At 37.7% G+C, this 14968-nt stretch overlaps 1 protein-coding gene across 3 annotated transcripts in view; it reads right to left on the bottom strand.

The window, feature by feature from the left end:
- FBXL20 (F-box and leucine rich repeat protein 20) overlaps positions 1–14968 on the bottom strand; it is an 88325-nt gene that overhangs the window by 24938 nt on the left and 48419 nt on the right. For all 3 annotated transcript variants that reach the window (XM_019797071.2, XM_019797073.2, XM_002916795.4), the window contains exons 3-6: positions 9188–9242; positions 6373–6447; positions 4953–5047; positions 4417–4485 (exon numbers count right to left, since the gene is read on the bottom strand). In XM_019797071.2, coding sequence (XP_019652630.1) covers positions 4417–4485; positions 4953–5047; positions 6373–6447; positions 9188–9242 — 294 coding nt within the window. The remainder of the gene's footprint in view (positions 1–4416; positions 4486–4952; positions 5048–6372; positions 6448–9187; positions 9243–14968) is intronic.

A 14968-nucleotide genomic window follows, 5' to 3' on the forward strand; every position in this document is an offset into this window, starting at 1 on the left:
CAACATGTGATAATCATATGAAATTCAAAAATCATTGCCCAGAACCAAAGTTTTATTGGAGCAGTTATGCCTGTTTATGTATAGGCTATGGCTGCCTTTGGAAAACACTGGCAGGGTTGAGCAGTTGTGACAGATAACTACATGGCCAGTGAAGTCCTAAAAATATTTACTTTTCTGGCCCCGTACAGAAAGTCTGCTGACTTCTACTTTATCCTACTAATTATTATGAGATACTATATTAATTGATTTTCAGATATTAAGCCACACTTGTATTTCTGGGATAAATCCCACTTGGTTATGATCCAAAATCCTTTCATATGTTGCTGGATTCAGTTTGCTAACACTTTGTCAAGTATTTCTGCAGCTCTGTTTCTAAGGGATCACAATCAGTAGATTACCTTTTATTGTGATGCCTTTGGTAGCAGAAAAACACTGGCTTCATAGAATGAGTTATAAAGTACTTATTCCATTTTATGAACCAGTTTGAAGATTGGTATTCTCTCTTCTTTAAATATTTGATGGGATTCAGCATGTGGACCTGGGGTTTTCTTTATGGGATGCTTCTGAATGATTCACTGAACTTACTTGTTATAGATCTATTCAGATTGCCTTTTTTTTTTTTTTTAAGTCTAATTCGGTAATTCTCTGCCTTCCCAGGTTTGTGTCCATTTCATCTAGATTGTCTAATTTGTTAGTATAAAATCATTTATGATATTCCCTGATAATCCCTTTAATCTCTGTCTTTTGGGTAAACTATTTAGTCCTTCATTCCTGCTTTTGATAATTTATGTCTTTTATTTTTAGTCTGGGCTTGTCATTTTTTTTTTCCCAAAAAACTTACTTTTGGTTTCATTACTGTTTTTCTGTTTCCTATTTTATTGATATTCAACATAATCTTTTTTTTAAAGTAATCTTCACACCCAAAATGGGACTTGAACTCACCACCAGGAGGTCAAGGGTCACATGCTCTACACACTTAGCCAGTCAGGCACTCCCTAGATCCTTGATTTTAAACTTTTTTTTTTTTTAAAGATTTTATTTATTTATTTGACAGAGAGAGACAGCCAGCGAGAGACGGAACACAAGCAGGGGGAGTGGGAGAGGAAGAAGCAGGCTCCCAGCAGAGGAGCCTGATGCGGGGCCCGATCCCAGAACACTGGGATCACGCCCTGAGCTGAAGGCAGACGCTTAACGTCTGAGCCACCCAGGTGCCCCTAAAATATTAGGTTTCTTTTTTTTTTTTTTTTCTCTTTTCAAGTATGCACGTGCCAGCTGAGAAAGCTGGAACAGATCAAATAGAAGGGTGTAATTCCAGGGGCACGACTGACATCCTTTGTGAGAATCTTTGGTCTTTCACCAAAGCATAGTGGCTCTAAATCTGACGTCTGGTGAATCTTACAGACGCAATGATATCATTAAGCAAGCAGGCACTAGAAATCATCAGGAAATAATTTTTATNAATATTAGGTTTCTAAAGTCAGTAGAACAAGGAAAAAATCTGAACTGACCAGTGGTTATTTGATGATTTTAAGATAGTAAGTTGTTTTTTTTTTTTTATAGGACTAATAACCTTAACGTGCTTATGTTAAAAGCTTTTACCTTTTAGAAATACATACTTACAGGTTAAATAATATGATGTCTAGGACTTTTTTCAAAATAAGAAAAATTTGGGGATATAGATTAAACAAGACTGGCCCTAAAGTGATTAATTCCTCAATTATCAATTTCAAGCTGGGTGATGGGTTCATTATACTATTTTGTCTACCTTGGTATATGTTTAAAACTTTTTGTAGGAAATCAAAAGTCAGTAGAAGTCATTTCTCTCTGTGAGGTTATAGCTCCAACTTGAAATGATTGGGTTCACATGTTTTATTTTGTTCTCAATTTTTAGGGACTGCTTTGATTTCTTTTTGACTTAATTCATATTTTAATTATGTAAAACATTTACATAGCTAGCTATTAGAGTAAAACTATAAAACATGATACTTCAGAGTCTCCCTTTCATCCCTGTGTTTTCTCTCTCACCCATAAATCACCATTTTGATTATTATCTTCCCACTGTTTCTTTTTAAAAATATAAAGAGCAGTATTTATTTATATTGTCTCCAGGCCCTACAAAAAGTATTTTTTTTAAAGATTTTATTTATTTATTTATTTGAGAGAGAGAGAGAGCCCACGTCCAAGTGTGCACATGAGCTTCAGGGGGAGGGGAGCAGAGGGAGAGGGAGAGGGAGAAGCAGACTCCCCACTGAGCAGGGAGCCTGATGCAGGGCTCGATCCCAGGACCCCAAGATCATAACCTGAGCCAAAGGTAGACACTTAATCTACTGAGCCACCCTGGCACCCCTACAAAAAGTTATCTTACACAAACTCCTTTGCAGTTTGCTTTCGTAACAGTATGTCCTAGAGATCACTGAAGAATACTACATATCTCCTCATTTATTTTATTTAACAGTCCTCTACGGAATGACATTTGGATTGTTTCCCGTCTTTTGCTATTAAAAATACTGCAGTATTTGTTATTACAAACAGTAAAAATGAATAGCCTTGTACATAAATTATACTACATTTTTGTCAGTTTATCTTTGGCATATAGGATAGATTCCTAGAAAAAAGTGTAAACTGTATGTCACTTTTCTAGATACCAAACTGGTCAAATTCTTAATCTCTATAACATTAAGTATTCAAAAGAAAAAAATAAACAGGTAATTAAATGTAGTCTATTGGTATAAAGTCATGGTTAGGGAGGGGTTAGATTTATCTTTCATGTTAAAGGGTCAAATCAATCTACAGAAATAATATTTGTTTATTATTGCAGGTATTCTTGTATTCTACCATAGTAGAATTAATAACCATAGTTCTTGTCTTACAGACACTTTCTTGTATTAACAGTTAACAATGTTGTGACTTCAAAGAATGAAAGGAATGAAGTAAACTGTACCCTGTGTCTGGAGTGTCTTCTACTTTTCCTTCAGTAAAGCAATTCTGAAGATCCCATCTCCTTCATGAAGCCTTTTTTTTTTTTTTTTTTTTTAAGTTGATAGAGACAGCCAGTGAGAGAGGGAACACAAACAGGGGGAGTGGGAGAGGAAGAAGCAGGCTCATAGCAGAGGAGCCTGATGTGGGGCTGAATCCCATAATGCCGGGATCACGCCCTGGGATCACGCCCTGAGCCGAAGGCAGACACTTAACGACTGCGCCACCCAGGCGCCCCCATGAAGCCTTTTTGAATGGAATGTTCACTGAATAATCCTGGCCCCACCCTGCATAAACATGCTTCCTCAACGGCTTCACTTTACCTCACAATAGGCAATAATTTCCCTATGTAATTTTAAACGTTATTTGGCACCTATTATTACCAATCCATACCCTGGAACTGAACTTTTTTTGGGGGGGGTACCGAACGTTTTTTATGTCTACCTTCTATGTCTATTATGTCTGTGAGAGTAAGATCTCAAGGATGAAGGATTACTTTATTTCATTTATATTGTAACTGACACAGACACAGTACATTTAAAGGATCATTTAATAAATGCTCTCTATATTATTATAAGTTGTTTAGTTATGTGTTTAAGACTTTCTATCTTTTTAATAGAATTATCTATTTACCGGGTTTTGTTTTTTTTAAGATTTTGTTTATTTATTTGAGAGAGTGAGAGTGCACGGGCAGGGAGGAGGGGCAGAGGGAGAAGCAGACACCCCACTGAGCACAGAGCCCAACAACAGGGGTAGAGGAGTGGGGGGTAGGGGTGGTGGTGCCTTGATCCCAGGACCCTGAGATCAGATTGGAGGCAAAGTCAATGCTCAAATGACTGAGCCACCCAGGCACCTTTGTTTACTGTGTCTTTTGAATGAAAGTACCAGTATCTTCTTGAAATACAAGTAGCCCTAGTAATTTATATTATTAATATCCCTACTGCATACCCATGGTCTATAATTTTTAAGTTTCACTTTAAAATATCAAGATAGAATTTGGGCCAGATTCCAAAACAAGTTTCTCATGCCATTTCTTTTCTTTTCTTTTTAAATAGACTCACTTCTCAGTCTTTGACTTTTTTTTTTTTTCAAGATTTTATTTATTTATTTGACACAGAGAGAGAGCCAGCAAGAGAGGGAACACAAGAAAGGGGAGTGGAGAGAGAGAAGCACGCTTCCCGCCAAGCAGGGAGCCCAATGTGGGGCTCGATCCCAGGACCCTGGGATCATGACCTGAGCCGAAGGCAGACACTTAATGGCTGAGCCACTCAGGCACCCCGCCATTTCTATTTTAATGTTGTTTTCTCCTTTTAAAATTATCATTCCTCTGTAAGACCAAAATGAAATTTACTAAATATCTTTAATGGCCCATATTTAAAGCTAGTATAGGCAAGACACAGGGGCTATGACTTACACCCTTCTAAAACATAAAATACTTACGCATCTGTTGTCTTTGTACATCCGTTTAGATTCAGTACTTCAATGTTCCTACAATTTTGTGCAAAGGTCCTTTACAGGAAAGAAAGTTAAAGGTTTGAAAAGAAATGGGCACGATTCTAGGCATTACAAAAAATAATAAAAGATATTATTATTGATAATATTGGATATTTGTACAAAACCAGCTCACATTTACAAATAAATTCATTTTCAACCACGAACTTTTAAACGTTGATCTGTCAACCAACGTTAAGATTACCCTAACTCTGAGTCGACAAATTAAAAAAAAATTTACTCAAGGCTCCAAAAGAGCCATTTATGATATGAGGAATCTGGCTTTTGGTGGGGAGTACTTATTCTTGTTTTATTCTCAAAACCATACATCCCAGTACTGGATATTTTTATGTTATAAGCAATGTATGTGTGTTTGGGTTCCGAGAGCTTAAGAATATAAAAATTATTTTAGCTTTTTCTGGGTGAGATGATGCTGTTCTTTATTTCAGCCAAGAAGATCAATTAATCAATAGTTATGTTCTTACCTTAATGCATTGTCTCCTACTCCAAGACACCCACGAAGACTTAACTTTCGTAAAAAGCCCCCACATCTTTTTGAAATATTTTCCACTACCCGGCCCTGTAAAAAAGAGACAGAAACAAAACAAAACAGAAAAATAAGGCACCACATTGCTTTTGAAGAGAACACATCCTCGTTTTTAAATAATTTATAAACAAAGAAGAGGCTTCTACTTGTTTTCAAAACCTAATTAATTCAAGAAAGAAATTTCACCTTACTTTGAGAAACCTTTCCTGGTCAACTCATCTATCTGAAACAGGCTTACACCCTGTATTGTTTATTTTGTTCCATTTGTGAGATACTCTGCAGGTGAGGACATGGTGCTCTGTAGGTTCTTATGCCACTGTATTAATGCAGACGGCCCTCCTGGTTAAACTGCAGCTACTGAAGGACACTGGTTATCGTTATTACTTCTGAATCCTTTCCAAAGTGTTTACTATAGCGCTCTAAATACAGCAGAGACTCAACGGACACTTAACAGAAGCTTGCTGAATGATTTTTGTGGGTCATGTTGCTTTAAACATTTATATCCATGAAGATTAGACAATTGTGAAAAACACAAAAATCCAGCATAATGTCAGTGGGTATTATTTTAAAAGCACTTTCTGTTAGAAATGGAAAGTTCCATTTCTAACAAAGTTCATGTGAGGCTTTTGAAAAACTTCTTATAAGGATCCTCCAGACAAGTTCCCCTGGAACTTAAAATTTTTTAAATCTAAATCTAAACCTCATTTTATTCTTATAATACGATGAGGAACCTATTGTTTCCACTCTCCTGACAAGAAAACCAGGACCACAGAATTCAGTTTCATGTTAAAATAATTTAAGCTTAAGCCATTATCCTTCTCTGTTTTAGAGATAATAGGCTATACTGAGAGATGGAATATGAGGAAGAAGTGAGAAGAGAAAAAAAAATATCTCTCCCCAGCAAAAATAATTCATTAAATGACTTTGGCTTTATTCTTTTTTTATTATCCAGAAAAACTGTCTATAGGCACCCAAAGATCAAATGCTCATCTCAGTTAGAATTTATGCAAATATAATCCCCCGACAAACTCTTAACTCTATTCATTCTTCCATAAGCAAATATAAAAAGACTTCCTTAAAATGAGCAAACACATGTTCACATTTCCACCACAAAAACAAAAATTTTTAGCCCTATTAATACTAAATAATTTAATATTCCATCAGTAAAATAGTTCTGCTTATTCTCAAAACCTGAGCAAGCTGTTGGGAACACTGCAGGTTCCCAGGAAGTTCAGATGCACTGAAATTAATAGTTTCTCTCTCCAGGGAAAGGAGATTTCTATGGTTTGGGCTAATCTGTTCCATGCTGTAATTACATTCTAACATGAGAAATGGGGCCACACACCACATAATTATACCTCAATATCCCTCTGGAAATCAAACAGGTCAATTCGCTGCCAGTTACTGCCATCCAGAGCCAGAACATTCCAGGCCTGTTTTGAAGAAATGGAGACAAAATGAGCAGAAGCTCAAGGGGGTAAACCAGCAATATTCAAGTTCACAATTCAAACTAATGATTGAAATTGGCCAAAAAATTTCTCAGTCCCCCACCAAAAACTCTCAAAAGGTCTGCCTTTTTTCTGATTCATATTTTATTCAATTAGATTATCTCATAAATGAGTGGATACAGAAACTAGCAGCTGGGGGGAGGGGGGTCGGGAGAGGACAGGTTGTAGTAAGTATCCCAGCCAGAAACTATTTCCTAACCGGAAGATTTAGTTTCTAATCTCCAAATGAGATACTTCTGCTAATGAAAAACAAGTCTCTTACCCCATCCTTCAACTAGGAGCAAGATGAGGTGAAACCAAAGAAAGTGTCAAGTACTCTGAATATGGCTATGTTCAAAATACATATTTGCTGCCCATAATCAGCTGGTCAGACGTGAAACTGATACAGTGACCTGGGACTTAGAAAAGACACTCATTTCTCCATTTACATGACAGAATCTTATTGCCTCCCTCATTACCAATTTGCTCACTGACTTTCAAGGATTTTCAAGGATTTTTCAAGGATTGGTCATCCTTCCTTCTAACTTGAATCAGTGGAAATTTTAAAGCAGTGAACGTTTCAGACTTCTCATACATTTCTTCAATTAAGCTAAAGAGAGGCAAGAATTTAGGCTTTTCAGGACTAGAAAAAATGACTCCAATAAGACTTAACTTGTTGTGTATCTTATTTTAGTAAGAAAGCCTTTGAAAGTTTTCTATATTAAAGTGTAAACAAAAGTCTTAATATTGTTGAGGTATAAACTTAGAATATTATCTCTTACTACAACACATCAAAATGGAGTCAATACTGAGATACTAAAAAGGAAACTGTGGACACACTTCCAAGCCCCAGGGTGTTACACCATCAGCCAGAAATATGTGAGAGGTATGAGGGGAAGTAAAGTTATTACTCTGGAAATCTTTAAGGTTTTCTCCGGAGTTCAATGTTGCTTTTCTTTTTGTGGTCTCATGTTTCTTAAATGGCTAGCCATGGGAGACAAAAGATTAAACTTCTAAAGACCGTATGTTTACTAGATTCTTAGGCTAAACATACTTCTGGTTTGATTTGATATTTCTCATTTCCTTACTTTCTCCAATAAGAAGGAAACATGACAAACCCAGACTAAAATTAGGAATCATAGGTTCCTTTCTAGAGTCTTTAAAAAAAAAAAACAAATTCATTAAGTACTTCAAGTACAGAGAAGAATAGCATGTACTGATGTACCAATTCTCCAGATTTAATGAAAACTGGTGGTGTGCTTTCCTTTAAGTTAAAACACTGATAGGGAAGAGGAATCTGCAAATGAAAACAATTAAAATTCACTCAAATCAACACCCATGAGATGAGACTGTAACTAAACTAAAAGGTTTAGACATCAGTCTGGGTATTTTTTTCTCAATGATGGCCTCAGTTTCATATGGAGATATTAAGGAAACCCTATTGATTTGTACCAGCCATGTCCACAGCACAAATACGAGGCACAAAAAAGTTGTGAAGAAAAATCATCAGAATACTACTGACTGTTTCCAAAGTAGCTGAAACACTGACTGAGTATAGCTTTTGGGATACAGAAATTACATTAAAGTTAGCAAGACACGGTGAATTTTCTATGGCAAGTTTTGTGGGGGTTTTTTGAGGGAAGTAGTGTCGGTTATTTGAAAACCTGTGCGCAACTACAAAGTTAAACACAATATGGTATAACCCTGTTCCATATCCAGCACTTAGGACTGTTATCTTGTACACAGAGTTTGTCAATAAATGTTTACTAAATGAAAGAGCAAAAAGCCACTGTCCAGTTTATGAAAAAATGATGACTGCATGTGCTCATTCACTCTAAGTTAATCATTATAGATCTGTATTACAAAAGAGAAAGCAATTTTCCCACAGCACAGAATCTGTTCTCTGTATTAGTGGCAGCCAATAAGATTATGATATTTCAGTTTTGTCACAACGTCAACCAACAAAAACAGATAATTAAGTGAAATTAGAAACTGACTTTAAGAATGGAATCTGTTTTGCCCTATAATTTTTAAATAAATTAAATTCTAGCTATTATCTTTTGAGGAAGCAATATGGGGAAGTAACATGAGAATTAGTGCCTTGAGCCTTCCGTGTGTGTGGGCGTGTGTGTCTGTGTGTGTGCGCATATAAATGAACTAGAAGAACATAACGAAACACTATTTTATTAACAATTCTGAGCAGAGCCTAACTTTTTTTTTTTTTTAAAGATTTTATTTATTTATTCGACAGAGATAGAGACAGCCAACGAGAGAGGGAACACAGGCAGGGGGAGTGGGAGAGGAAGAAGCAGGCTCATAGTGGAGGAGCCTGATGTGGGGCTATCCCATAACGCCGGGATCACGCCCTGAGCCGAAGGCAAACGCTTAACCGCTGTGCCACCCAGGCGCCCCCAAAGCCTAACCTTTTGATTTGGATGTTTAATACTTTCTCCTTGAAAATGTTTCCTCTATTTGCATTATACAAATAATTAAGATTCCCAAAAAATTAAAGTTAGAGACAGGACATATTGTAGAATCCTACTGTAGAATTGCACGGGTTTGGGAAGCCATGCATGAAATACCATCCTCTGAAATGTAACATACAACTAACATCTGAAGTAAAGGGTTTGCTGGTATCCTCAGCATCAGGAAGGGGTACCCTTAAAATCATCTCAACCATTCTTACCCTGGACACCTGAGCACAGCGACACAGAGTAACAACATCCAGAAAAGAAAATATCCTAAAAGAGAGGGAGACAAACTTTATTAGATGATAAAGTACTTTCTCTTGATTTTTACCTACAAAAACCTATGTTAATACATGCACGAAAAGGGAGAATTTCCTTTGAGCAAACACAAAAAGCACGAGTAACTTACAACATAACCCTGCCCATATAAAACACTGGGGGAGAAAGTAATCTTGAGAATGTACGTGTAAGTGCCACACAAGTTCAATTACTTATATCAAGGGATAAAAAAATATTTCTAACTGATACAATTTGTTAAAAGCAAAAAAAAAAACAATTTTCACACTTCTGGTTATCAAAAGAAGACAAGGGAAGGGTAACTTTATAAAGAATTTTACAGTTACGAAGGAAAAAAGATTAATATAATAATACCTAAAAATTAGTAACTATGCTAAATCTCTATATATTTAATTCTAATTTAGGAAATTATAAAACTCATCTAATCACTGTCAGGAAACACTGCCTAGAATTATTCTCAGTCTTACAGAACTTAAATATTTGTTTTGAAGCATTATTTGAAATAATTGATTTGCTTACAGTGTGATAACTCTCTACACTATAAGCCACCTGTAAAAACAGGTCAGAGCATCCTGGCAATAAGTGAATGGCTCACATCTGTTTAAAGCCCTCTTTACTCATGAGCACCCTTTAAAGGTCATTGTGATCTGAATAATACGCTAAACTCTTCTGCAAGAGGCAACAAGTGTAATATAGCATGTGTTTCAAAGATTTAAGTAAATTAAAGTTAATTTTGCCTTAAGAATTTTATAAATTCCCTGAGATAACTGGAGATACCCAGAATGTTACAAAAGGGAGGTCAGGAAACATTAATTTGGAGAAGTGAATGCCAGATTTTTTCTTCCATAATTACTTTAAGTGTAAAAACCTTCCGAATTAGCTTAAAAGAACAAAATTTTGTTGCTTAGTGATCAGAGACTATCAGTCACATTTTGGAACTGGAATAAACTCAGTTAACAATTACATCAGACAAGGGGCGCTTAGGTGACTCAGCTGGTTAAGCAGCCCACTCCTGATTTTGGCTAAGGTCATGATCTCAGGGTCATGAGACTGAGCCCTACATCGGGCTCTACGCTGGATGTGGAGCCTACTTAAGATTCTCTCTGCTCCCCACCCACTCATATGTGTTCTCTCTCTAAAAAAAAATAAAAGTAAATTAAAATAAAAAAATTAAAAAAATTAATTACATCAGACAAAAAGTAATGTGTTGTGAATATCTAGTTTTTTAAAATCTTTTTGCTATTTGGATGAAATACACATGACATAAAATTTGCCATTTTAATCATTCTTAAGTATATAGTTCAGCAGCATTAAGTATATTCACACTGTAGTGCAACCATAACCATCACCCATCTCCAAAACTTTTTCATCTTCCAAAACTGAAATGCCACACTTATTAAACAACAACTCCTCATTCCCCTTTCCCCTAGCTCCTGGCAACCACCACTCTACTTCCTCTGTCTATGAACTTGGCTACTCTAGAGACTTCCTATGAGAGGAATCATATGGCATTTGTCCTTCTGTGTTTTTTTTAAAGATTTATGGCAGCAGCTCTTTCTGCCCATGGGTCCTGTCCCCATGCTTTAATAAAATCACCATTTTGAAAAAAAAAAAGATTTATTTATTTGAGAGAGAAAGAGAGCGAGAGAGCAGACGGAGGAGCGGAAGGAGAGGGAGACAGAGAATCTGAAGCAGACTCCACGTTGATTGAGGAACCTCCAGGGCTCGATCTCACCATCCCAAGATCATGAACTGAGCCAGAATCAGGTCAGACACCCAACCGACTAAACCATCCAGGCGCTCCAGTATTGGTCCTTTTGTAACTGTCTTATTTCACTTAGCATAATGTCTTTAAGATTCATCGATGTAACATGTCTCAGAATTTCCTTCCTAATGCTGAATATTCTGCTGCAGGGGCGCCTGGGTGGCTGTCTGTTAAGCAACCGACTCTCGGTTTTGGCTCAGGTCATGATATCGGGGTCATGGGATGGAGCCCCCCATGCGGCTCCATGCTCAGAGCAAGGCTGCTTGGGATTCTCTCCCTCCCCCTTTGCCCTCACCCAACTTGTGCCCCCTCCCCCAGCTCTAAAATATATCTTGGGGCTTCTGGGTGGCACAGTCGGTTAAGCAGCCAACTCTGGTTTCAGCTCAGGTGGTGATCTTGGGTCATGGGATCGAGCCCCACCTCAGGCTCCAAGTTAGGTGGAGGGTCCGCTTGAGATTCTCTCTCCCTCTGCCCCCCTCATGCTCTCTCCAAAAGAAATAAACAAATCTCTAAAATAAATAAAATCTTCAGGGGCGCCTGGGTGGCACAGCGGTTAAGCGTCTGCCTTCGGCTCAGGGCGTGATCCCGGCGTTGTGGGATCGAGCCCCCACATCAGGCTCCTCTGCTATGAGCCTGCTTCTTCCTCTCCCACTTCCCCTGCTTGTGTTCCCTCTCTCGCTGGCTGTCTCTATCTCTGTCGAATAAATAAATAAAATCTTTAAAAAAAAAAAAATAAAATAAAATCTTCAAAAAAATATTTCACTGTATGTGTATATCGCATTTTGTACATCTGTCCATACAGGGAAAGGCTGGATGCCTTGTTCTCTTGAGGTGGCCCTGCTACCATCTTGATGAATGTTTTTTATAGAATAAATCTCCCATCTTCTTCAATACAGATTACTAACCACTCACAAATAAATATAGATATCTCCAACTTAGGCACCTAAATTCCTAAAACAGTAAGTTTTTCTAATGCAACAAACATTCCTGAATTGCCGAAATGCCCCTGCCTTTTCCTGTCTTCTATATGGCACCTTTATGTAGAATATCATAATCTAAAGATCCTGTTTCTGCAAAGTCATCACTAATCCCTGAGCAATTTATATAAATACAGTATATTATACCTGGGGGGGGACACAGGTGAGCAGCTTTACAGGTAATGATCCTAGTTCGACTATAGTAACCTTTTCTACACAAAAGGAAGCACTATAGACGGACATGAAACATTAGGCTAGAGGCCAAATGCAGAACCGGGAGACTCTTGGAAGCACATACCTCATTCCATTCTTGGAGTGTACTGACTGGGTTCTGAATATCAAGATCCCAAATGAGTTAGGTTTTCACCTGGATTTTGATTACGGTACATTAAAAAGAAAGAGGGAAGACAAATATAGCCACTGTGCTCCTGTATTCAATTTATGTAAAAAGAGCCTGGTCTTTCCAGTCCTGATTTGGCTCCCTAGTTAGAGGAATGATAAGCCTCAGTGCTTAAGTCCTTTCTACCACTCCATACTAAGTCCAACTACATGTCTGCTATTGTTTTGTAAACTTTGATTTCTACTTATTCTAAATACTTGACAGGGGAGATAATTATCTTTAGAAACCCAAATACAAGAACTAATGGGCTAGGCTTCCAGGGTTTTAAGCCAGAGAGGTGTTTTTTTGTTGGGGTGGGGGGCTCACGATGAGCATTTATTCTCCCAAATATCATAAAGTTAACTTAAATTTAAAAAAAAATCAGTACATGTATAAATATATACCTACAACATCTACAGAATAAGGTAGCATAATAAACTACATTATACTGACCACCTTCCTGCTTTTCATAATCTTCAGGCTAAGTACCCTAGATCCTGTCGACAGTGGTCCTTTTCTCCACACTTTAACCCTTTACGTAATTCCTCCTGAGATACCTATGTCCATAACCAGAATGGTTAAGTGATGCGTGATAACAACACATACTGTGGTAGGCATTTCATAATGTATGCAATTGTCAAATCACTACGTTGTACTTTTTTCTTTTTTTAAAGGCGTCTCCAGGTCCAACATGGGGCTCCAACTCTTGACCCTGAGATCAAGATTTGCATGCTCTACCAACTGAGCCAGCCAGGGGCCCTTCCCTGACAATCAGAATGGTTAAGATCAAAGAGATAAGAAAACCGAAATGGAATGAAGAGTCTGCTATTGTCTAAGGATCCTCTTGATTGCTTCAATAAAAGTCTTTCCCCATCTCTTATCGACAGACTGCTGAAAAACTGGACTGGCTTTAGGTTGCCCAGGTTTAAGCAAAGTAGACCTCGCCTTCCCTACCCTTGATAAAGAATACCAGGAAGCAAAAAGATGCTAAGACATCATGCGGAAGAAAACAGGGTCTAATTATGCATAAAACTCATTGCTATACCAAAAAAGAAAAAAACAAACAAACCCAAACCCTTAATACTAAATTCCCGGAGGAGAACATGGGGGCTGGCTGTTAAAATCAATAGTGAAAGTAGATTTGGGGATATGGTTACCCATAGTATGGTTCTCTGAAAAGGATTTATTCCCAACTTCCTTTGGCTTCGAAGTCTTATGACAGATATCCCAAACCCTCCTGAGCAACACCTCCTAATATAATTCTATTTAAAAAGTTAAAAAACGGGGTGCCTGTGTGGCTCAGTTGGTTAAGCATCTGCCTTCAGCTAGGTCATGATCCCAGGGGTCTGGGATGGAGTCCCAAGTTGAGTTGGGCTCCCTGCTCAATGGGGAGCCTGCTTCTCCCTCTCCCTCTGCCATTCCCCCATCTTGTGCTCTCAGGCTATATCTCTCTGTCAAATAAATAAAAAAAATTTAAAAATAATAAACAGGTAAAAAGCATAGGGGCACCTGGGTGACTCAGTTAAGTGTCCGACTCTTGATTTCGGCTTAGGTCTTAATCTCAGGGCTCTGAGACTGAGCCCCATGTTGAGCTCTGCACTGGGCATGGAGCCTGCTTAAGATTTCTCTCTCCCTTTCGCACTTTTCCCTCTCTTAAAAAAAAAGTTAAAAAGCACAGAGTGGTCCTGGAGAGGTTAAGATAGGATAATTCCATTCATATAATGGGGATATGTATAGGTACAATTTTTTTGGAGAGTAATTTGACAGTGTCCATTAAAATAAAAGATATATGTATTACAAACTGCAGAAGCAAAAGCGGGAGTAAAAATGGTTTACAGAATGTTCATGGCAGCATTACTGACATAATGAAAAGTTAGAAACAATCTTGATATATATAAATAAAAATGCTTAAATAAATATGGTACACTCGATCGATGAACTAGTCCACGTAGCTGTCTTTTAAAAGAATGAGGTAGAGCTGCATGAACTGACCTAAAAAGAGGTCAATGATTATTAAATGACAGAAACAAAAACAAGTTGTGGAAGAGTATTTATATCATGTTTTCATTTTTGAAAAATATAAAATATGAATACATGAAGACATGCATTTAAATACTGTACATATATCTAGATATAAGTGGATACATCTGCTACCTTTGGAGGGGAGAATGGGTTTTTCTGTGGGGAGAGGGGGGCAGGGGGAGGGGTGGACACTGAAAGAGCAGGGATTAAGGAAGCCAGTTGTTTACTTTGTATTTCTCAAACTGTTGGGCTAATGAGTAATTTATATATTATTTGTTAAAAAATTTTTTTAAAGGCACTAGATGAAGATCTTTGGCCATATGATGTGTCAAGGACTGCTCTGAATTTTGGGTTCTTTTTTTTTTTTAAGATTTTATTTATTTATTTGAGAGAGAGAGCATGTGAGAGCGTGGGAGATCACAAGCAGGGGGAGCAGCAGAGGAGAGGGAGAAGCAGACTCTCCGCTGAGCAGGGAGCTCGATGTGGGGCTCGATCCCAGGACCCTGAGATCATGACCCGAGCCAAAGGCAGACACTTAACAAACTGAGCCACCCAGAAG

Source organism: Ailuropoda melanoleuca, chromosome 13, assembly GCF_002007445.2.
Source record: "Ailuropoda melanoleuca isolate Jingjing chromosome 13, ASM200744v2, whole genome shotgun sequence".
Classification (NCBI taxonomy): Eukaryota; Metazoa; Chordata; class Mammalia; order Carnivora; family Ursidae; genus Ailuropoda; species Ailuropoda melanoleuca.